General features: G+C 55.3%; 1 protein-coding gene and 1 pseudogene across 1 annotated transcript; both read left to right on the plus strand.

The window, feature by feature from the left end:
- The first annotated feature begins 786 nt into the window (after nt 1-786).
- On the plus strand, nt 787-2,955 carry LOC136550623 (uncharacterized; annotated as a pseudogene).
- A 392-nt stretch (nt 2,956-3,347) lies between these two features.
- LOC136550622 (SNF2 domain-containing protein CLASSY 1-like) lies at nt 3,348-7,330 on the plus strand. Its single transcript, XM_066542261.1, is given in 4 exon segments — nt 3,348-4,046; nt 4,222-4,377; nt 5,190-6,429; nt 6,432-7,330. Coding segments are annotated over 4 exon segments (2,145 nt in total). The 5' UTR covers nt 3,348-3,947; the 3' UTR covers nt 7,082-7,330.
- The last annotated feature ends 10,755 nt before the right edge of the window (nt 7,331-18,085 follow it).

Below are 18,085 nucleotides of genomic sequence, written 5' to 3' on the forward strand. Positions count from 1 at the left end.
CTCAATAAGTGATTTTTTTAAAACTTTGACCAATTATATATAAAAGAATATTAATATTTATAATACATCATTGGTATCACTAGATAGATCGTTGAATATATTTTCATAATAAACTTATTTGAAGATAAAAATATTGCACGCATTTTATACAAATCTAATTAAAGTTGAGAAAGTTTAACTTACACGTATACCATAACGTCCTTCTTTTTTTTTATAGAGGGAGTACCTATGTTTTATTTGTTCCCGTGGGCTGTTCTTGGGATTGGAGACGGAAAAACACGATCCGTGAATAGGTCAGATTCTCAGGCTCCGTCGCCTTATTCCATATTCAGTTTATTCGATTTTTGAATAGGTCAGATTCTCAGGCTCCGTCGTCTTATTCCATATTCAGTTTATTCGATTTTTTTAGTTAGAAGAGTACTTTTCTCTCTCAATAATTCAGCCAATTTCAGTTAAAATTCAATTGACCGAACGGGGCCTCAACACCAGTCACACCTTGCTGCTGCAGACCTGCAGTCCAGCACCGATCTGATCTACTCCTTCCGTGGGTTTCCTTTCTCATTTCCATGTTGGGTCCGCAGCCTCGCCTTGGTTTAGGGCCTCCAACTGCCTTTGCCTTTGGGACGTGGACCAACGGTCGGGTCTGCCGGGGGCCGGGCGCTCCATCCGAGGGAGTGGCACGACCGTAATACAGATGCAGTCCCGGGCCCAAACGAGCGCTGTCACTGTCAGCCAGGCAGCCAGGCCAGGCCCCCCACCCGCCGCAAAAAGCGCGTTCCTCCGCGCCGAATTCCCATCTCCTCCGACTCCCCAAGGGAAAGGAAGGGCTCCCATCCGATCCGATCCCATCCCATCCCATGGCGATGGCACCGCCGCCGCAGGAGCCAATCTACCGCTAACGTAACCCAAACCGACCCATGGAAGGAGTAGGATCCTCCGATTACCCCCCTCCTCCTCCCACCTTCCTCCGCTCCACCCTCCCCCTCCTCGCCTCCCTCGTCGGCGCCAACCACACCTCCGCCCGCTTCTGCTCCCGCTAGCACTACACTAGCACCAGCACCGGACATCTTCCCTTCCCTCCCCTCCCTCCCCTTCTCCACTCTCCCTCACCAGTGGCCGGCGGACCACCATGGACCCCTCCTCCCCGCCGCGGCGGTGCTCCCTCCTCCGCCGCCTGCTTCCTCCTCGCCGTCGCCGCCCTCGCGCTCCGCCTCCTCTACGGCGCCTTCCTCGCCGTCTCCGCTGGGCCCGCCGGCTGGCCGCTCTACCGGCCCGCCGCCACCACCGCCACAACAGCCACGAGGACCCACGTCGTCCAGGCCGACGTCCCGTCGCCGGAGGCCTGGCGCACCCGCCGCTGGCGCAGGGCGGTCGAATACCACGCCGCCGTCATCGCGCCGCACCTCGCCGCCGGGGCCCTGTCGCCGGCATCCCGTGCCGTCTGCCTCGGTGGCGCGCAGGAGGCGCTCGCGATGCGGGAGCTCGGCGTCGCCAAAGCCGTCGCCGTCGCCAGGAAGCGCGCGCCCCCGCTCGTCGTCGCGGGGGACGACCGACGCCTGCCGTTCGACGCGTCGTCCGTCGACTTCGTCTTCGCGGGGCGCGCCCTCGACGCCGCCAAGCGCCCGGCCGACCTCGCCGCCGAGGCCGCGCGGATCCTGAAGCCCGAGGGCCATCTCGTCGTCCTCACGTCCAGCGCCGCTGACGCCTACAGCCTCCGCTCGATCCAGGCGCTCCTCCCGTCGCTCCACCTCGTCCGATCTCGCGAGATCGACGCCACCCAGGACGGCGACTCCTCCACACTCCGAGAACTTGTCTTCCAGAAGAATCCTCATCCCACTGGCACGGGCACGGGCACGGGCACTTCATCAGTGAACAACTGCTCGGTTGGGGATCACAGGCGGCAGCTCCTCGCGCACGCCGAGCCACTGATCCAGGAAGAGCCACTCAAGCCGTGGCTCACGCTCAAGAGAAACATCAAGAACGTCAAGTACCTCCCGGCGCTGGCCGATATCAGCTTCAAGCGCCGGTACGTGTATGTCGACGTTGGCTCGCGCAGCTACGGCTCCAGTATTGGCAGTTGGTTCCGCAAGCAGTACCCTAAGCAGAACCACACATTCCAGGTGTTCGCCATCGAAGCTGACCCGGCGTTCCACTCTGAGTACGTGGCAAAGAAGGGTGTCACGTTGCTTCCTTATGCAGCCTGGGTCAAGAACGAGACACTCAGATTCGAGATCAATGGTGATCCTGGAAAGGAGGTCGAGGCCAAGGCCAATGGCCGTGGCATGGGGCGCATCCGCCCCGCCACCGGGAAGATGTCCGGCGAGGTCAGGAGTGTCCCCTGCGTTTGACTTTGCCGAGTGGTTGAAGCAGACCGTGACGGAGCAGGACTATGTGGTGATGAAGATGGACGTGGAGGGGACCGAGTTCGATTTGATCCCAAGGCTGTTCGACACGGGCGCAATCTGCTTGGTCGACGAGCTTTTCCTTGAGTGCCATTACAATCGGTGGCAGAAGTGCTGCCCTGGTGAGCGGTCGCCCAAGTATGAGAACACCTACGAGGAGTGCCTGGACCTTTTCAGCTCGCTGCGGGAGAGCGGCGTTCTTGTGCATCAGTGGTGGTAAAGGCTTGATTGGTAATCTCTTCTCTGGTACAGACGTTTGGAATTATCGCAGCGCAGATAGAGTTCAAAGACAGATGACAAAAGGTTTTGACTAAGTAATTTATTTCCACACTGTATTCATTTTTCCTTGTAAACATGGGCAGTTGAGGATTTGAATTGTTTTACGCTGTTTAGGATGTGTAGTTAATTAAAAAGGATTAAAGGAGTTGGTAAGGTGAAGTGAAGGGAAAGAAATGTACTTAGGGGTAGTTGCATTCCCAGTAAAAATCACTGTGCCTTGCAGTTTGCCCCTGTTGAGCAAATGATTGGAATGAATTATCAGTGAATTTATTGACACATGATTCAAAGGATCAGTGTGAACTGTTGACGCTTTGATTCCTGCAGTTCGACATGCTACTCTACACCAGTTTGCTAGCAAATACACTGACATTGTTTAGGAAAAGACAATTTCTTTCTGACTAGTGCATAGTATTATTTTCAGATGTTAAGGGCACCCTAGTTTTTCCTGATAAAGTGCAGAAGGCTTGTAAAGTAAGCAAATGATACAGAGTTTGTGTGCACTGGAGACTGGTGCAGAGTGTAGACCCATGGTCTATGTAGATGTTTTTGCACAAGGTGGAAATGCTTTATTCATATCCATGTGGCCGTGGTTGTATTAAGATGTGTATTTAGTTTGTTGACTGGATCATATCCTATGGTGCCGAGAGAGAATTTGACATTCAGGAAATGCCGGTAGCTTATTGCCTGCCTCCTGCTGCCTCTGAAAAAACTGAAAATTGTTTTTGTCAGAAAGGAACCTTGTGCTGCTATCTGTTAGGCTTTCTGTAAAAAGCGGGGAAGAGACGGCAGTTTTTTCTTGCACCCTGTTTCTTTCTTCTTTTTATTATTGCCTCAACCTTTGAGTACAAGTTGTAGAATCTGAACTCACGCACCAATGCACACCACATGCACACACTCGAACACACTCACTCACACCTCTAGTACGCAAGTTAGACCTACAACCTATATCTAGGGCTAAGAGCACACGGCTGAGAGGTATGACGGTGGCTCATCCGTGCTGAGACAACTGGAATTATTAATGGGGAATAAATCCACTCGAACCCGGGTGGGCAGCCTGAGCGCACGCCCAGCTGACCAACCCAGCTCGGTTCAAGAACCGAGCAGAGCTCGGATGGCTAGCTCAGCCGGTGGGCAGGCAGCCGGCGCGAGTTCGATTCTCTGGAATCGCACTCGCGTCTCTCACCGGGGTTCGTCCCCAAATAAATTCTGTTGCCTCTCGCGTGGAGCCACAAAGGGAATGCGACGCGCCCCGTCGCCCACAGGTTCATGGTTGGACCCGGTGATCTCACAAAGGATGAGCTTGAAGAGTTGTGGAAAGAAATGGACTATGCACTGGCCACAGTAGCAATTCATGAGCAAAAGCAGGTGAGTGAAGCATGATTTTTCTTTTGTAGTTGCTGTGGAGGGAGCTTAACTTTGGGAACACGCAAACAGTTGCTTTCCTCTTTTTCTATGAACATACTTGTTCTACCTAGCATTATTTAAGATACAAACATATTTGTTTTTGTTGTCATAGTTAATAAAATGTTTGGACTTCCAGATGACAGATTCAGAAGCCAGTCATGAGAGCAATACTGATTTAGGAAAAAGAGGAGAACACTGTCATCATGACTGCATACTGGACGAACAGCTTGGTCTGACCTGCAGGCTGTGCAATGTTGTATGCACTGAGGCAAAGGATATCTTTCCACCGATGGTAGCTTTAAACAGCAATCAAATTAGCAATTTTTTCCTTTATTTTACATGGGACCCCATTATTGACTGTATACATATTTCGTTTTTGCGCAGTTCACTGGTAAGGCACTACTACTCGGGAGGAGGAAGATATTAGTTTGGAAGGTTAAGTAGTGCCTAGGAAGGATACCTTTCGATATTTAGGATCAATGCTACAGAGAGACGGGGATATTGATGAAGATGTTAGCCATATAATCAAAGCAGGGTGGATGAAGTGGCGGTAAGCATCTTGTGTCCTATGCGACAAAAGGGTATCACAAAAGCTAAAAGGCTAAGTTTTATAGGACGGCGATTAGACCTGCTATGTTGTATGGTGCAGAATGTTGGCCTACGAAGAGACGACATGTTCAACAGATAAGTGTCACGGAAATGCGTATGTTGCGTTGGATTTGCGGTCATACAAGAAGGGATCGAGTTCGGAACGATGATATACGTGATAGATTAGGGGTAGCACCAATTAAAGAGAAGCTTGTCCAACACCGGTTGAGATGGATTGGACATGTCCAACGGAGACCTCCTGAGGCACCGGTGCGTAGTGGAATCCTATGCCAGGATAGTAACGTGAAGAGAGGCAGAGGAAGACCAAAGTTGACTTGGGTAGAGGCAATAAAAGGAGACTTGAAAGGATGGAATATATCCAAAGACTTAGCCTTAGATAGGAGCGCTTGGAAGACAGCTATTCACGTGCCTGAACCTTGATTGCTTTTGCTGGGTTTCAACTCTAGCCTACCCCAACTTGTTTAGGACTTAAAGGCTTTGTTGTTGTTGTTGCAGTTCACTGGTAAGGACCACGAGAGGCCTGAATGGAGCCATTTTGGTCAGGATGATCATGTACTTGACCTTTCTTTTTTTGAGATTTGTGCTCCAGAATCCTCCAAAATTAAGGAATCTGGGAATGTGTGGGCTTCAATCACTGATCTTGAACCAAAGCTACTTGCTCATCAAAGAAAAGCCTTCGAATTTATATGGAAAAACTTGGCAGGATCATTACAGTTTGAAGAAATGGATGATTCAACAAGTAAAGGTGGTTGTGTGGTTGCACATACTCCAGGAGCGGGTAAAACTCTGTTGCTGATTTCATTTCTTGTCAGTTACTTGAAAGTTCACCCAAGAAGCCGACCATTGGTCCTTACTCCAAAAGCTGCAATCCATACATGGAGGAGAGATTTTCAGAAATGGGGCATTTTGCTTCCGTTACATGTGCTTCACCACTCTAATAGAACAAGCAAACTGATGGGAGGTCTCAGTTCGAAACTGCAGGCGGTTTTAAAGAATTTTCACCGACCATCGTGGAAAACAATGCGCATCATGGATTGTCTGGACAAATTATGCAAGTGGCATGAGGAACCAAGCATTCTTCTCATGACGTATTCTTCTTTCTTATCGCTTGCGAAAGAAGACTCAAAACTGCATCACAAGGGGTTCATAACGAAAGTTTTGATGAACAACCCTGGGCTATTGATTCTTGATGAAGGGCACAACCCAAGAAGCAACAAATCAAAGGTGAGAAAGCTGCTGATGAAGGTGAAGACTGAATTCAGAATACTCTTGTCTGGTACAGTCTTTCAGAACAACTTTGAAGAGTATTTCAACACCTTATCTTTGGCCAGACCTCGTTTTGTCAACGATGTTATGACCGCGCTAGTTCCAGAATCAGAAAAGAAAACACGGAACAGAACTGGCAAACATCAAGAAGCACTGGCAAGGCGTATTTTTGTGGAAAGAGTGGGGCAGAAGATCGAGTCTAGCAGCAAACATGACAGAATGGATGGCATCTCCTTGTTAAATGATCTTACTCATGGATTCATCGATTCATTTGAAGGGACAAAACTGAACATTCTTCCAGGTATACGTGCGTATACCCTTTTCATGAAACCCACTGACGTCCAGGAAGAGGTCCTGGCGAAACTGTCAATGCCCTTGTCAGGCAATGTGTGTTACTCTCTCGAGATTGAGCTGCTCATCACAATTGCTTCTATCCATCCTTGGCTTATAAACACAACCAGGTGTGCTAGCACTTCACGCCAGCAGAAGTAGCTAGAGTTGAGAAGTACAAGCGAAACTTTGCTGTTGGTTGCAAGGCAAAGTTTGTGATTGATCTTTTGCACAAGTCCTCATTCAGAGGGGAGAGGGTTCTGATATTTTGCCACAACGTGGCCCCAATAACCTTTCTTGTCAAGCTGATAGAGATAGTCTTTGGATGGCGTCTTGGGCAGGAAATCCTGGTGCTGCAAGGAGATCAAGAACTGCCTGTGCGGTCAGATGTCATGGATAAATTCAACGGTGACAGAGAAGGGAAGAGGAAGGTGCTGATTGCTTCGACAACAGCCTGTGCCGAGGGTATCAGTTTGACCGGTGCATCGAGATTGGTGATGCTGGATTCGGAGTGGAACCATTCGAAGACCAGGCAGGCAATCGCAAGGGCATTCCGACCTGGCCAGGAGAGAATGGTGTTTGTCTACCTTCTTGTGGCGTCTGGGACATGGGAGGAAGATAAATACAACAGTAACAGGAGGAAAGCTTGGATCGCGAAAATGGTCTTCTTTGGGCGTTATTTCGATGACCCATTGCAAAACCGTGTGACTGAAATCGATGATGAGGTTCTGAAGGAGCTTGCTGATGAAGATGAGACCAATACTTTCCATATGATAGTGAAGCAGGACTGAAAAAGAAATGGTAGAATATTATTCAGAATATCTGTTCCTCTGTCCTGGAGTACATGGTTACTAGTATGTGTCCTATATTATCGTCCCTCCCATGCTTTGCATTTGTCCTGCTATGCTATGGAAAAGATCAGCTTTGTAATTGTAGTCTGGTGGTTTTAGCTGGGGAAAAAAATAAATATAGGGATCTCTTTCGATAAGACTTCGAAAAATCTTGAGATCTCCTCATGCTTTTGTACTGTATTAGTCCTAACAAAGATGTACTTGCCTGCTACTAGACTTGCATTATTACTACTTGATTATCAGCTATCTATGTCTTGATTTCTAGATTATTTTCTCATACTCCTTATCTTAATTTTCTTCATCTTCAGGAAATTAAAATCAATACGCAAGATGCTATGTAAAACACGTACTGTACCTGCCCGATGGAATGTCCAATTCACCATGGATAAAATAAGACAAAAATGAAATGAAATGTGCAGACACTAGACAGATCACCATGAGTATCAATAAACAAAAACAAGAAGAATAAAATTGTTTTTTTTTATCGAGTACAACTGGAGGCACACAATTTACGTACTCCACAACGCGCACACACGCGTGTGCATCTGTATATATACAAAGAAGAAATTGGGAGACTCTCTAGCCTTCGGTGCACATATGCACAAAAAAAAAAAAAAAAAAAAGATATTGAGAAACACTCTAGCCTCCCGTGCGCCGGAAACACTCGCTACCACCGAACCACTCGACCAAAGGCCCTTTTGCAAGAAGAAAATTGTTGGAATGTCCAAACACTAATCAGAATCATCGTGACTGACTGAAATAAAATAAAAAATGCACCAGCCAAATGCACCAGCCAGGAATCGAACCTGGGTCTGTACCGTGGCAGGGCACTAGATGATCTCTGTTGTTACGTGCTTCGCTTCTACAGGTTATTTACTTCTCTACAAAACTAACACTATGTTTGCATCAATTTCGGATTCTTAAAAACCAATTTTTTTGTCTCTTGTTTCTAGAATATGGATTCTGAGAAAAAACTGGTGGGGGTGTTTGGATCCCCGGTTTTTAAGAATCTGACTTCATTTATTGCTCTATGTTTCATAAGAAATTGGCAAAAGCTGGGTATCAACATGTCGATGTTTTGGAACCGGGGGTCCCTCAACCAACGAGTGAGTTTGTGCTGCGTGCTCCTAATCCCGGATGGTGATGCAAAGAGACACAAGGTTTATACTGGTTCAGGCAATCGAGGCCCTACGTCCAGTCTGAGAGATTGATCTTGTATTCCTTGCACCTGAGTGCTCGTAGTAGGGGGTTACAAGCTAGGTGAGAGAGGGGGCTAGCCCCAGGTCTCGGTGAGGGTGGTGCAGGCTGCTTGAGGCGTTGTTCTCAAGCAGCGTAGTGGAAGTGTCAAATTCTATCGGTGTGTTCGTCTCTTTTCGGTCCGCCCTAGAAATGGCCCCGGTGCCTCCCTTTTATACTCTAAGGGAGACCTGGGACCGTACATGGATTGCTACATAGCGCTTCTGTAAACGGGGTGGCGTGTCCGAGCCCTGTAGCCGGCCACTGTCGTGGTATGGTCGATGGAGTGGCCCTGTCCTTGTCGTGCAGAAGTGACGCGCCGGTCATACTCGATCTTGTGCGTCGTGGGGCTCCAGTATAGCTTGATGCAGGACATGGCGGGCGACGTGCTGGTCACCATGCAATGACGTCGTAGGGAGCAGCGGCCCTGCAGACGCCGAGGCCGAGCCATCGTGGGGGGCTCGGCGGACGTGGATCCTCAGGCTGCCGAGCCCCTGAAGCAAACTGCCGAGGCCTTGGGGGAGTTATTGGACCTGGGTACTGATTCCGAGGCCACAGTAGCCCAGACGTGGCTCCCCATGCTGCGCTGTCCTTAGAGCAGGAGTTGGCAGCTCAGTGAGGCGTGGGCGTCAGCCATGTGCATAGTGGTTAGCACAGTGGCGGGTAACCCCTGCCCCGTCCTGCTTCCTGTCCCGTCGGCCACTCTGCTGTACTGTGCCGAGCGTGCGGCCGATGTCAGGGGCAGCAGTTGGCTGAGTTAATGCGACACGACGTTTTGTCAGAGGGACGGGAGAAGGAAGAGGCAGCGGAGTGCTGCCGAGCCCGCCTCGCGCGAGACGGAGGGTCAGTGGCCCGGCCGAGGCCTTCGGCGGGGAGTCGCTCGAGGTCAGTGGTGAGGGGGCCTCGGGCGAGTCGGAGAATCGACCGAGGCCAGCGGTGAGGGGGCCTCGGGCGAGTCGGAGAACCGGCCGAGGCCAGCGGTGTTTTAGCTGGTTCCGATCTTTACGAAGTCTAAGTAGTCGTTTTTTGGGTCTTACTTAGGGTACCCCTTCTCACGGCATCCGACAGTAGCCCCCGAGCCTTGGGGGAGTGAAGGTACTCCCCCTGAGGTTCTGACGAGGATTGGCTCTCGATAGTTCCTGTTGGGATGGTGTTTGTACTCGAGGCTTTGGTGGGTGCGCGCGAGCGCACCCGCCGGGTGTAGCCCCCGAGGCCCTGGAGGAGTGATTTCACTTCTTCAGGGGCTTTTTTCTCCTTCGAGTGAGGGGTGTTTGCCGGGCCCATGGGTGCGAGTTCGGATCGCGGGGCCTTGACGATGCTGCAGAAAAAACCCCTCAGCCTCCGCCTGGAGCGAGAGGGCTATCAAGGGTTCCCCCAGCTTTTTGTACGACCCCCGTACTTCTTTTTCGCTCGGAAGGAGGGGTGGAAGATGCCGCGCTACCCTCGGTGGGCGCGAGCGTCGGCATTTCCGGTGAGCTGTTATCGGGTAAGTCCGAGTGGAGGCCCGTACCCCGTTCGCTAGGGGTCGGCTAGCGGTCCGGGGACGCGCTCCAAGAGTACCGGCGGGTCTCTCTAGTGGGTGCCGAGGCCGTTCGATGGGCCTCGGTGGCTCGGTGCCTCCCTACGGTGGGATCCCATTCGGAGACATCCCTGCCGGTCTTGGACACGACATAGGGTGCGCCCGTACAGGCTCGCCCGTAGTCGTCCCTGACTCTTTTGCCCTAGGGCGGCTGTCGAAACCCCCGGGGGGTCCAGCCTTCGAACCCCTGGACCGTAACGGGCTTGGGTTGCTTTTGTCTTTATCTTGGGCGTAGGAAGAGCCCCCGAGCCTTCGCACGGGGCGAGAGGGTGGTCAGGGGTCCTCCCGACTGTTTTGTCCGTCCCCGCACGTCCTTTTCGCTCGGACGGGGGGCTGTTTGCCGAGCCCACTCGTGTGCGAGCTTGAGCCGCTGGGTCTCGGCAAGTTTGCAGGAGGAGCCCCCGAGTCTCTCGCGCGGAGCGAGAGAGCGATCAGAGGTCCCCCTGGCTTTTTGGTTCGCCCCTCGCGCGTGAGGGTCTGTCTGCCGAGCCCCCCTCGGGTGCGAGCCTAGGTCGCGGGGTCTCGGCGTTTTTAGCAGAGGGAGCTCCCTAGCCTCTGCACGGAGCAAGAGGGCCGCCAGGAGCTCTTCTGGCTTTTTGAACGACCCTCGTGCTTCCTTTTCGCTCGGAAGGAGGGTTTGTTTTGCCGAGCCCCCTCGGGTGCGAGCCTAAGTCGCTGGGTCTCGGTAATGTTTTTTGCAGGGAGAGTCCCTTAGCCTCTGCGTGGAGCAAGAGGGCCGTCAGGGATTCTCCTGACTTTTTACTCGACCCTCGCGCTTCCTTTTCGCTCGGAAGGAGGGGTGAAATGTGCCACGCTACCCTCGGTGGGCGCGAGCGATGGCAGTCCCGATGAGCTGTTATCGGGTAAGTCCGAGTGGAGGCCCGTACCCTGTTCGCTGGGGGTCGGATAGCGGTCCGGAGACGCGCTCCAAGAGTGCCGGAGGGTTTCTCTAGTGGGTGCCGAGGCCGTTCGCTGGGCCTCGGTGGCTCGGTGCCTCCCTACGGTGGGATCCCATTCGGAGACGTCCCTACCGGTCTCGGACACGACACAGGGCGTCCCAAGCGTTTCGCTTGCTTGGGCCTCGGCCTCGTATAGGCTCGCCCGTAGTCCCCCCTGACTCTGTTGCCCTGGGGCGGCTGTCGAAACCCCTAGGGGCCCAGCCTTCGAACCCCTGGACCGTAGTGGGCTCGGTGCCCAGTTCCTTTGCCTGAAAGGAATGGGGGGGTTATTTCTCTCCCTACGGCTAACAACGGCAGGCGCGTCTTTTGAGGCGACTTTTTCGGGGCAGTGAAACGGCGCCTGCTGCTGCTGCGGTTGGACGTGACGTGGTGTCCGCCGACGGGACGTATCTGCACGCACGATTTAATGAGGAGGGAGTGGGCGCGTGGGCGGTAAAACCGGATCTGGGTAACCGCGCCGGATCTTTTGGGGGAAACTTCCCCGATTTCGTCGTCCGGCGGTTTCGCCCTGTCCTTGCATAAATACGCAAAGAACCTCGCCCTTCCCCTTCTTACCTTTTCCGCACTCGCCTTTGCTGCCTCCGTGCCGTTGCTGAGAGCATAGAGCGCCGGGGAGGAGAAGGAGAAGGGCGTGAGACTGAAAGAGAGAGGGAGAGAGATTACCGCCGTAGCAGTGTCCTCCGCCGCACAATGGCTGGTGGTCCCGTCATCCTCCCGGCGGATCCCTGGGAGCGGTCCGACGTCACCGAGGAGAAGCTGCAGTCGCTCGTGGAGGCCGGTCTTCTTCGCCCGATCACCGACCCTGACGAGCCGGAGTGGATTGCTCCGGGGAACGAGTCGGAGCCGAGGCCGCGCGACGGCTACGTGGTGAGCTTCGTCGTCTTCCACGAGCGAGGCCTCAGGTCACCGGTGGACAACTTCATGCGGGCGCTCCCGCACTACTACGGTGTGGAGCTTCATAATTTTAGCCCCAACTCCATCGCGCAGGCGGCCATCTTCGTCGCCGTCTGTGAGGGGTACTTGGGGATCGCTCCCCACTGGGAGTTGTGGCTCCACTTGTTCCGAGCGACGTTCACCACCAAGCCGGGGGGAACGAGGGGGGCTCGGAAGGTGCAGAGGGCCGGCGGCTGCACCCTTCACGTACGCCAAGACCGGCAGTCCCTCTACATCCCGGCCCAGCTGTCTTCGTCCAACCGTCGTTGGTATGACGGCTGGTTCTACCTCCGTAACGACAGCGGAGGACTTCCCCCTTATACCGGGCGGGTTGTAGAGAGCCAACTAGAGAAATGGGGATACGGCGTCGTCAAGGTCGATCAGCCTAGGCTGGAACCGCTCTTGAGGGCCTTGGGGAAGCTGCGTGACCACGGCCTTTCGGCGGCCATGGTCGTGGCGGCTTTTCACCGCCGGAGGGTGTTGCCGCTGATGGCCCAGCGGCGGCGGTTGTTCGAGATGACGCCGGGCGATCCGATCGCTGGTGTCAAGATGTCCGCCTTCGCCCTTACCGACGACGAGATCCTATGTCGGGTGAGAGAGGCGGTAGACGGGAAGCCGAAGATTGACGATCTGATGCCGTTCCCGATGCGCCCGTCGCGGGGGTATGTCTCGCTGGTAAGTTGGATGTCGTCGAGGCTTTCGCGGCCTTCTTGTTTTTCGTTTTGCTTTTTTCTTTTTTGTCTGTTGTCTTACTTCGTTGTTCCCATAGGGGATAAGAGACGTGCGAGGCTCCCCACCGCCCGTTCCCGAGGACGCCCGGCGGCGGTCCGTGAACAGGGCGCGTGCCGAGGAGGAGGAGAAGAAGAAAGATGCCAAGGAGGCGAAGCGCACGAAGAAGCTCCTTGCGCGCGAAAAGCTGGACGCCCGTCGCCGGCGTCAGAAGCTCAACGGTCTCCCGTTGGAGCCGTCTCCCTCGTCGTCGATGTCGGATTCTTCGGGCGACGGCGACGGGCGCGAGGTGGGGACGGCCTGCCTGGAACATCTCCCCGACATTAGGGAGATGGTGCCCGGGGCGCCGGCAAGGAGTCTGACGCTCCTAGGAGGAGGAGGTGTCCCGGGGCCGGTGGCGGCTCGTCCTGGGGCCGAGGCCGACACACCCGAGGCGCGGGTGTTGGAGGAGCGTGCCGTCAGCCCGATGGGTTCGACGGTGGAGGTGGAGCCGGCGACGGTGGGGGCGACCCCCTCGTCTCCGCAAAGGGTCGAGGAGGTGTCGGGGCCCGACGGAGGCCAGCTGGCACCGGTGGTCACCGAGGCCGCGCTGCTGCCACCACCGCCGCCGTTGCAGAGGAGACTGGCGGTGTTGAAGCGGCTGCATCCCCGTTCACGGTAAGCGTTTTTTCTGGTGGAGTACGTACTACTTCTTGTTTGCCCCTCGGTCGCGTGCTGACCTTGGGAGTGTCTTTGCTTCCAGCCAAACGCATCTGGTGGAAGATCCTCCCTTGGCGCCCCGTAAGGCGCTCAAGGTGAATGTTAGCTCCTCTGCCCATCAGGCAGCGGAGGCGCAGGCTGGCGTGCAGCGTGGCGCGGCGTCGGGCAGGGCCGTTTCGGAGGAGGCGGCTGCCCAGGAAAAGGGTGCCGAGGCAGCCGCGGAGCGAGTGGAGGAGGAGGAGCCCACGCCTCGTGACATCGCGGGTCTTGGGGCAAAGGAGGCTGGGGCGTCCATTATTGCCGAGGCCGTTGAGGGTGAGGCCGGAGCCCCCGAGACCTCTGAAGCCAGGGCGGTGGACGCCGGGGCCACCGAGGTAGAGATGGCAGAGGCCAGAGCCCCTGGGTCCGTCGAGGCTGAGGCGATGGAGGTGGAGACGGAGCAAATTTTGGCGCCGCCCCTAGTTCAGACAATCTCGTCTGATGATTCTTCCCGAGGGAAGGAGGCGGCGGACGTCGAGGAGGCCAGTACCACGGAGCAGCCGGTCCCAGATCCCGCCGAGGGGAGTTCGGCCCTTGCCCGGCTACGGCCCGAGCCCCGTGGGTGGAACTTCCCGCGTGTTTTCTGGCGGAGCCAGGCTGATCCCGAGGGGGAGCCTATGTTTGCCCTTGAAGATATCGCAGAGGGGGGGCGGTGGGATACCCTCGAGCAGTACCGCCAACTGGCAGTGTGGTCGCTGCAGACGGCGATGACTATTATGGGACGGGACTTGCCCGGTGTTACCCAGGTAAGTACCTTCCTCTCCCGTGCCGAGTTGTTTTTTCTTCGAGTTCCCTCACAGCATTTTGACGCGCATTTCTTACCTTTATAGGAGCTCGAGACCCGGTCCCTTGGGAAATTGGTGTTCCTACGAAGGGAGAGGGATATCTGGGACCAGCTCCGGCAGCAGAGGGGCCTGCTCGCCGACGCCCAGGGGCTTTTGTCAGCGCGGAGTGCGGAGGTGGAGGACCTCCACCTTCGTTGTGCTGACCTTCAGGCCGAGTTGGTCACGGCTAAGGGGCAGGCTGCCCCCTTGGAGGCGAAGATCAAGGAACTGGAGGAGGAGCGAGACTCCTTCAGGTCTCGGGCCCAAGAAGCGACGGCCTCTGCGAAGGCCACAGCCGGGCAGCTGGGTGCGGAGCAAAGCGAGCATCAGGCGACGAGAGTCGCCTTGGCAGAGGTTACCAAGGCGGCCGAGGCCTCTTGGGTCGAGGTCCTAGCCTGGAAGAACAAGGCCGAGGGTGAGTTCCGCTGAACCGTGTTCCTTGTTCCACTGGTTCTGGTTCGCGTTTGACTCCTGACCCCTCGTTGCGACGTAGATCTGAAAAAAGAAGCTTCCCAGGCGGCTGAGGCCTCCGTCGCAGCGCAAGCGGCGCTGGATGCTGAGGTCCGGGAGCATGAGGCGTTACGTAGCGCTATCCGTACCGCCTGCGAGGCCCTGGACGTCGAGGAGGTCCAATCAGCCAGCTCCCTTGGGAGCCGCCTGATTGCGTTGAGCGGCCGCGTCCGCGAGAGGCTCCGGGGGGCTTTGCACATGGGTGTCAAGCGCACCCTGGCCATCGTCTCTTCGCACTACGCCATCAACCTCGAGGCTGTCAGCGATGGCTATGTATTGCCAGAAGATGACGAGGAGGCTGATGCGGAGGTCGTGAAGCTGTTGGAGGCGGCCGAGGCACCTGGCACGGCGCTGGCTGGTCTGTTTGAAGAAGAGGTGGTCCCTCCCGTGCCGGCCACCGATCCTTGAGCTTTGACCTGGGCCAAAAGGGGCCATGTAACCGGATTGAGTTAGTTGTTGTATCGCGATGTTTTTGTGGCTGTTGAGGCCTTTTAAAGTATTTGCGTATGTGCGTCTTTTAACCGTTTTCTGTTCTACTTCCAAGCCTGTGCCCTCTGTCTCGATCTTGGGAACCCGCAAAGAAATCCCTCGGTACCTAAGCCGTCCTTTGGCGAAGGGTGGTGAGGGAGCTGCCATAGCCCAGAGGCGTAGGCCGTTCTCACGACTCGACCGGCCCTTTGGCCTCCAGACAACTCTCCCTTGTAGCGCTATGCTTGGAGCCTACGCTGTCCTTTGGGTGAAAAGGTGGTGAGGGAGCTGCCGTAGCCCGGAGGCGTGGGCCGTTCTCATGGCTCGGCCGGCCTTTTCGCCTTTGAGACGTTCGTACGGTCCTTAGGTTCTATACGATCGACTTGTCTACAAGGGGGGTTCCTCGAAAGATTATAACAACTAAGAACGCTTTCTTTATTGTATTTCGAGGAACAATGTAAACAACGTTTGGAAATTTAAGGGTAGAAGCGACGTAGCTGTTCTATGTTCTAAGCGTTTGCGAAGATTTCGCCCTTCTCGTTGGCCAATTTGTAGGTCCCGGGCTTCAGCACTTGAGCGACGATGTACGGCCCTTCCCAGGGTGGGGTCAGCTTGTGGCGGCCCTTGTTGCTCTGCCTCCGTCTCAGCACCAGGTCGCCCACCTTCAGGTCTCGGCTTTGGACGCGCCGGGCTTGGTAGCGCCGTAGGGCTTGCTGGTACCTGGCTGAGTGTAGTAGCGCGACGTCTCGGGCTTCCTCCAGTTGGTCGAGGGCGTCTTCGCGGGCAGTGCGGTTGCTTTGCTCGTTGTATGCCTGTAGCCTCGGGGAACCGTATTCTAAGTTAGTGGGGAGGATGGCCTCGGCTCCATAGACCAGGAAGAACGGTGTGAATCCCGTGGCTCGGCTTGGGGTATTTCTTAGGCTCCAGATGACTGACGGGAGTTCGGCAAGCCATTTCTTGCCAAACTTCTTCAATTGGTTGAATATTCTTGGCTTAAGGCCTTGTAGGATCATGCCGTTGGCACGCTCTACTTGGCCATTCGTCCTTGGGTGCCCTACGGCCGACCAAGCCACCCGGATGTGGTGGTCGTCGCAGAACGTTAGGAACTTGCGTCCGGTGAATTGTGTCCCATTGTCAGTGATGATGGTGTTAGGAACCCCAAACCTGTGGATGATATCGGTGAAGAACAGCACCGCTTGCTCGGATTTGATCTGAGCGATTGGGCGAGCCTCGATCCATTTGGAGAATTTGTCGATAGCTACCAGCAGATGGGTATGGCCCCCGGATGCCTTCTGCAGAGGCCCAACCATGTCCAGCCCCCACACAGCGAATGGCCATGTGATGGGGATGGTTTGGAGGGCTTGGGCCAGAAGGTGCGTCTGTCGAGCGTAATACTGGCATCCCTCGCAGGAGCGTACTAGCTTCGTGGCGTCGGCCACCGCCGTTGGCCAATAGAAACCTTGGCGGAAGGCATTACCCACGAGCGCCCGAGGCGCCGCGTGGTGCCCGTAGACTCCCGCGTGCAAGTCCCAAAGTAAGGATTGGCCAGCCTCGGTGGTGATGCATCGCTGGAGAACACCAGATGGGCTACGCCTATACAACTCGTCGTCGCAGAGGGCGTAAGTCTTGGCACGTCGCGCAAGCCGTCGGGCTTCGGTTCTATCAGCGGGCAGTTCTCCTCGAACGAGGTGATCAAAGAAAGGGACTCGCCAGTCCGTTCCTTGGTCGACCTTGGGAGGCTCTGCGTCAATCGCCATGGCCTCGGGCTCGGCGGGCGAGGTCTTGTCGACGGATGGCTTGTGGAGGTCTCTAGTGAAGACGTTCGGGGGGATCGGGGTCCGTGCAGACGCCATCTTTGCTAGTTCGTCCGCGGCCTCGTTGAACTTTCGTGCAACGTGGTTGAGTTCGAGACCGTCGAACTTGTTCTCCAGGCGACGTACCATCGCGCAGTATGCCTTCATTTTGGGGTCATGGCAGCTTGACTCTTTCATCACCTGATCGACGACGAGCTGTGAATCACCCCGTACGTCGAGACGTCGTACTCCAAGTTCGATGGCAACTTGCAGGCCGTTGATGAGGGCCTCGTATTCGGCGACATTGTTGGAGGCGGCGAAGTGAAGCCGGATCATGTAGCGCATGTGTACTCCGAGGGGCGAGACCAGGAGCAGGCCCGCGCCAGCCCCAGTCTTCATCAGGGACCCGTCGAAGTACATGGTCCAGCATTCTGATTGCATCTGAACGGGTGGCAGCTGTGTGTCGGTCCATTCAGCTACAAAGTCGGATAGGACCTGTGATTTGATCGCCTTCCGAGGCGCGAAGGACAGGGTTTCCCCCATGAGTTCGACAGCCCACTTGGCTACTCTACCCGAGGCCTCCCGGTTTTGGATTATCTCTCCGAGAGGAAACGACGACACCACAGTCACCGGGTGGGACTCGAAGTAGTGACGCAGCTTGCGTCGAGCCAAGACTACTGCGTAAACCAGCTTCTAGATGTGGGGGTAACGCGTCTTAGTTTCGGAGAGGACTTCGCTGATGAAGTAAACAGGTCGTTGGACGGGTAGGGCATGTCCCTTCTCCTGCCTCTCGACTACTACGGCCGCGCTGACCACTTGGGTTGTCGCGGTGACGTAGAGCAAGAGGTGCTCGCCCTCGGTGGGCGGTACCAAGACGGGGGGGGGGGGGGGGTTGGTCAGCAGTGCTTTGAGCCTGGCGAGGGCTTCCTCGGCCTCGGCGGTCCAAGAAAAGCGCTCGGACTTTCTCAAGAGGCGGTAGAGGGGCAGGCCTTTTTCGCCGAGGTGCGAGATGAAGCGACTTAGGGCTGCAAGGCATCCCATGACCCTCTGTACTCCCTTGAGGTCTCTGATTGGCCCCATGCTGGTTATAGCTGAGACCTTCTCTGGGTTGGCCTCAATGCCGCGTTCCGAGACTATGAATCCCAAGAGCATGCCTCGGGGGACCCCGAACACGC

The sequence above is a fragment of the Miscanthus floridulus genome, chromosome 4 (genome assembly GCF_019320115.1).
Source record: "Miscanthus floridulus cultivar M001 chromosome 4, ASM1932011v1, whole genome shotgun sequence".
Taxonomy (NCBI): Eukaryota; Viridiplantae; Streptophyta; class Magnoliopsida; order Poales; family Poaceae; genus Miscanthus; species Miscanthus floridulus.